The sequence below is a fragment of the Bombus bifarius genome, unplaced genomic scaffold, assembly GCF_011952205.1.
Source record: "Bombus bifarius isolate JDL3187 unplaced genomic scaffold, Bbif_JDL3187 scf7180000009354_frag, whole genome shotgun sequence".
NCBI lineage: Eukaryota > Metazoa > Arthropoda > Insecta > Hymenoptera > Apidae > Bombus > Bombus bifarius.
The window spans coordinates 27,613-33,886 of record NW_022885067.1 but is presented as its reverse complement, the minus strand read 5'-3'; the positions used below and the strand labels follow the sequence as shown (position 1 = coordinate 33,886).

At 37.3% G+C, this 6,274-nt stretch overlaps 1 protein-coding gene across 1 annotated transcript; it reads left to right on the top strand.

The window, feature by feature from the left end:
- The first annotated feature begins 2,022 nt into the window (after nt 1–2,022).
- On the top strand, nt 2,023–4,463 carry LOC117215111 (glutathione S-transferase-like). The gene is made up of 3 exons (XM_033461540.1): nt 2,023–2,117; nt 3,180–3,347; nt 4,293–4,463. The coding sequence occupies exons 2-3, from the start codon at nt 3,182–3,184 to the stop codon at nt 4,328–4,330; spliced, it is 204 nt and encodes a 67-aa protein (XP_033317431.1). The 5' UTR covers nt 2,023–2,117; nt 3,180–3,181; the 3' UTR covers nt 4,331–4,463.
- Nucleotides 4,464–6,274: the final 1,811 nt, after the last annotated feature.

Genomic DNA, 6,274 nt, shown 5'->3' with positions numbered 1-6,274 from the left:
TGTGTGAATTTACAAAAAATACGATTCTTCGTTTAATTTTTTTCCCTTATTGTCTTTACATATTTGGAGTTTAAACGCGTTATAAGTACGTTATTTTTTTTTTAACATGATTACGTAGAATTCTTATTCTGAATAAATTATTTGTTTCCGCTTCATAACTGTTTCTAAATTACAGTGCATTTAATCTTGAAATGCACAGTAACATTTTATACTTTTTACGTTCTAAGGAATTTTCAGGATCGGTTAAAAATTAAATTACAGTAATGGTAATACTCAATATTAATGTCAGACGTGGATACTTCACTGTTTTGTATAATAATTTGTTATCTTGGCATCGATCAAGGTATTTAATATACAAAGCGTACAGATTAATAAGAATTTTAATTAATCCTTCTTCTATAGTATTCACCGTTCTTTTCGAGCTCGAACCATTTCAAATAGACTTTCGAATAGATTTCAAAGATTTGTCTGTTCAAATAAAACGCGATCTTTTTTATTTCCCTATCCGTCGTCCCGTTACTGTTCCGTTGTTTCCAACAGATTGCAGATTCGTTTAAAAAACATTTGTAACGAAAAACAAACCCACTCGCAGAAATGTTATTCAATATCGCATTTATAACTTTCATAGACATCCTCCTCTCATTGCTATCATTGTAAACAGATTGAAACTTCGTTTGCAAACACTCGCGATTAAAAAAAAAAAGAAGAATTAATCTTAAACAATTTTATCTTGTGTTCCATTTATAATTTTCATAATTGTCTTCCCGACGTTGTATCATTTTAAATGGCTTTTTTCTATCCATCTATGTTGCAGCGAGATCAACGGTCCTAATTACTAAATTGCACGATGTGTTCATACAAATTCGCTTTTTATGAACGCGATGAAACGAAATGAAACCTAAGTAGAGATTTGTTTTCTCATCAAGTATAACGAGTTTTATACTTTGGATAGATTGCCTCGTTGTGAGAAGGTCTTAATCGTTTATAATTGCGATTAAGTAATTGCAATAAGTCATATTTTTAAGAAACGTTCTCACATGCTGTCACACACTCTAATTAGAAAAGGATCATGAAACATTCGTTTTATGATATTATTTGTTTGTAAATCTTCCTGCTTCCGGAAACTTTTTTAAATATGAAAATATTTATATACAAAATTAAATATTTTTTTCAATATCAACACTTCTTGCGTTTATGTTGTCCTAGTCAGAATTATATTATTTCGTGTATCCTGTTGCTTTTTATATGATAGTCCTCCCGTTGGCCGCGGCTTCGTTATCAAGCCTGAGGCCCTCGTCACTAGTGTAACTATCGACAATAAAGGTACCCCACGCGCGACCGGACGATGAAGAACTTCAACGCAGAACCGCTACCTCCCGCGAGCCCTCCCCGGGAGGGCGCCTCGAGCTCGGACTCGGAGATTCAGACTCGACATATATATTATTATATATATTATATATACTATTATATCTATATAATATATGTATTTATATCTATAAATATACGTATAAATATATCTATTTAAAAAAATAAAGTTGACCTTCATATATCGCCAATAATATCGCGTGCGTAAAAAGAAACTGATTACATTTAATTCTTTTTTTACATTTATTTATTTTTTATTATTATTTTTTTCACAACTAATTACATTCAATTATTACATTTACATACATTTAACTATTATTACATACATTTACATACATTTAATTATTATTTTTTTCATAATTATATCTCGTTTGAAATATTTTTCGACATAATTAATTGTTTCAAAAACACATACTCCAGCCTTCTAAATGATTTATTTTGCGTATTATACGAATTATTCCATCTATAAATAAATTGTTCTCTATACACACAAACACGCACACAGTCTGTTAATTACACGAGTTAATTGTATCATTTTTCTCGATAAGTTGACAGAGCAAGGAAAATGAGCGACGAACCTACCTACAAACTAATCTACTTCAATGCCGGTGGTCGTGCCGAACATATACGGTACATATTTGCATATACTGGCATCGAGTATACCGACGAGAGGATCCCCGAAGAACTCTGGCCTGAATAAAAGGATTGTAAGCGTGAAGAATCGATTTTTACTATCATTGTTCAACTCTCAGGTATCTACCATTTACTCAAACTTTTCTGTATATAAAACTTTCGTTTCACGTGCAGGCTAAACTTACTTAAAGTAAAATTTCATACGGAATAAAGTCGAACTTTTCATTAAGTTTTGCTTCCGTAATATCGTGTTTATCGAATACCAACTTAATTCACTTACGATTCTCGAATTTTTGTGTTGCAATCTTTATTGTTTTCAATGAATCGAAGCATTTCGAATATTTTGAGAAAACCATAAATAGGTGACTTAAAATAGGAATACAAAAATACTTCTACGTTTCTCGTTAATTTAAAAACTTTTTAGGACTTGTCGGAAAAAAAGGATAAAAAATTGAAATCAGTTCGGAAATGAACAAGAACATAGCTAAAAAGTCGAAAGAACAAAGCAGATATAAAATTCGATCTTCCGTTGCGACATTTCTATCGTAAATAGTATAATAAAAGTTTTACGCAGCATAGTCTTCGATATAATCTTATATGTCGCTTGCAGATAGAGAAACCAAAAATCAACGTAAGTCTGTAAATCAATCCTGTCGGTGTAAAACACAAAATTACGTTCGCAAGAGACATTCGATTTATATTCCTTGCATTTCAATTTTCATTACAAGAACCGTGTACATTTTCTAATATTTTTTCCGTGTCTGGTATTATGCGACGTGAATTTTTTATTCGCAGTTGTAAGTCCACTATCATTGCATAAGGTCTTCCCGCAAAACGATACTGATCGTTCCTCGTACATTCAGTACACCGCATCAGACAGATTCGTTCCTTTCCGTGAGAATTACAAATTTTATACTCGATCTTTTATCCTTGATTTTAAAAACTTTAGGTTCTTCCCAACAGTCAAAAACACGCGATACCCTGTCCATCGTAATCGTAAGAAAAGAAAAAAAGGAGAAAGAAGACATTTCTGTATTTCTTTACTAGGCCATGTTGATTAAAACCGAAATGATTTCGATTCATCTATTCACAAGAACGCAACGGCCTCGGAAGCTGTGTTGTGATTTCCTATCGATCGTTTCCCTCTACACAGTGTTCATATGAGCCATGTTTGTTCTTAGCAATGCCTTATAAAATGCTGCCTGTGCTGGAGATAGACGGGAAACCGGTAGCGCAGAGTAACGCTGTGGCGCGATACTTGGCGAAGAAGTACGATTTAATGGGAAGGAACGAATGGGATGCGATGATATGCGACGTGCTCGTCGATACTCTTGGAGATTTGAAGCAAGGTGAGTAACTGATGAGATGACTTTGCATTTGTCTCACCACAGAGACAGACGTTCAAGAATTCATTGTGAAAAGACGAGTACAAACAAGATACGTATGTCTTTCCGTTAAGCGAATGTTACAGTTTGTTTGCAAAAGTCAGTTTTTAGATTATAGAATCGTAGATAGAATTTAGAGGATAGAAACTTTTAGTAGTCACTTTTAGTTTAGTAAAGTCTTATCGACAATAAGCAGACTACGTTATGATACAACGATTCCAACTGAAGATTTCTATCGACATCACGAATTCGATGGCTTCCAAATTTTCTTCTCTGCAATCTCAGACGCTCAACTCGAAAGAATCTTTTAGATCCCCCGACAAACACTCGACTCAGGTTATCTATTATCGTAATCTTCCTACGGGATTTTTTTTAACTGCGTTGCGTTAACGAATAACGGGATAACATCACGTTTCTCTCAACGCCTTTCAACGTTCTACAACTTTTATTCTTTGCAAATCCCTGTCTCTATATGATAAACGCTGGTTATCCGCGGAATTTACGATTTCAATTTCTTTAACGAGATATTTATCATATTACACAATTCCTGTAAATGTATTTGTAATTATATCGCCGAAGAATTGTATTTAATTAAGCTATGAAGTTGTGGAATCGTGAGAAGGATTATTTTTATAGAACTGTCTAATTTCCATTCGACATTGATTCAGGATACACATTACTCTTTTTTACATAATACCAGTTTTGTCATTTTTAATTAACAAATACCTCCAAAGGTTGAAGTTTCTAAAATTATCCATTAAATTCTGACAATAAAATAAAAATCCAAATTCTTCCTAAAAAGCTAGTGATCTTTAGTTAAGAGTTCGATTTTTCACATTTTTCAAGGTAAATTAAAAAAATTGTTTAATAGAGGAGGTACAAAATAAATGTATACAAACCTTTTTTCAGACGACATGGGCGGACTTCGTGTTTGCAGCGGCCCTTGAAAATTTCGAGTATATGTTTGGGGCATCAGCTTTGGATAAATATCCAGCTCTTCGAGCATTGAAGAGAAGGATTCATAGAATACCGGCTATTTCTGATTGGCTGATTAGGCGCCCATACACAAACAGCTAAAAAGCTAAAAACGTGTGGAAAAAAGATGACCAGTACACCAGTATATATATATGTTGTTGTATCGTGGACGAAAGGCCTAAGAAATATCGGGCGAACTATGAACAATGTCGCGAGAGCCGAGGCGCCGTCGGGCCCATCAATGTGTCATCGGTTTTTTCAAGTGCATAGTTTCGTGGAAAAGACCTACGTGACCCTGGCTACGAGCGTCTGCAAAACACGTGTGCGGTGGGCCTAGGAAAAAGGCAATAGAATGCGACAACGGCCAGAGTGTGAGTCGAGAAACAGAGTGTGAGTCGAGGAGCCGAGTGCGAGTTGAGCGGAGACAGAGTTTGCGAGTGGCGTTGCCGAGAGAGTGTTGATTGCGTTTTGGTAAAAGTCGAGTCGCTATCTAGTTATTTAGTTGCGCTGTTTTCTGTACATTGTCTGATTAACATCTCTATTGTCCACTCCTTGTAAATACATTATATCACGATATTACATATTTTTGGGGGCTCGTCCGGGATTGGACAAGACAGAAAACGAAACGGTTTAACAGAGCTATTCGAGTTAGTTGTGAATTTACCGGTACGCGGTGCGGTAAAAGACGATATCGTTGACTGTTTAAGTTTGTGTAGTGTGAAAAATGGCAAACGTTGGGGACGAACGATTGTCGGGTGAAGAGGGTTCGACGCTGGAGGAGCTGAGGAGTAAGCTCGCGCGAATGAACCTCCCTATATCGGGTGCGAGGTCAGTGCTAATTGCAAGGCTGAATCGGGCGTGTAAGGCTGGACAATCGTATCCTAAGGGATCGACGGGCGGTGAAGAGCTAACCGGTCAACGAGATTTAGGAAACGTACAGAGAGCTGAGCGTGATTGTAACGAAGATGAAGATGTTGAGAAAATGAATACGAAGGAGTTGAAGGAGCGCCTCACTAGTTTGGGTTTAAAAACGACGGGAAGAAAAGTAGAATTACGCGCACGGCTACAAGCGGCCATGGATGGTAACGACATATCGTCGGAAGAAGAAAGCGACGACGAAAGTGAGGATGAAGATGACAAGAAAAACGCAAGAGGATACAAGAGAGATACGCGAAGGGTGTATCAGGACCGTGATGAATATTGTCGAAGGGCATGTGTTGGTTCGACACTGAGTTTTAGAGACGTCGGAGATGCATTAGAGTCGTTTAGTGGCGACAAAGGTGAAAATGTCGAACGATGGTTCGAGTCGTTCGAGGAAGTCGCTGATACGTGCATGTAGTCGGATGGGCAGAAGGCAGTCTACGCCAGGAAGCTGCTGAAGGGATCAGCGAAAATATTTGCGAGCTTCGAGTGTCATGCTAGGACTTGGCATGAGTTGAAGAGGGGGCTAGTGAAAGAATTTTCGAGGAAAGTCAACAGTAGGCAAGTACATCAGAAACTTGAAGAAACAAAAAAGGAGAGTGATGAAGCATGTTTGGCTTACATGTACCGCATGCTCGAAATAGCCAGCCATGTGGACATAGAGGAGGAAGCAAAGGTGGAATACATAGTGGATGGAATAATAGACGTCGAGAACAATAAGGCTATATTGTACGGTGCTACGTCAATCAAAGAGTTGAGGAAGAGGTTAGTGATGTACGAAGAGCAGAAGAGTCGCAGAGCAAAGTCGATTGTGAAGCTGGCTAAAACCCAGAAGAACGGGAAGCCCAGTCAATCTGTAGATGCAATGAAGAAAAGAAGATGCTTCATTTGCGGTAGTGAGGATCATCTAAGTGTTAAGTGTCCGGAGGGGGGAGAAGGTGTTAGGTGTTCCGAGTGCAGCGGATTTGGACATATTGCAGCGAGGTGTACGGCAC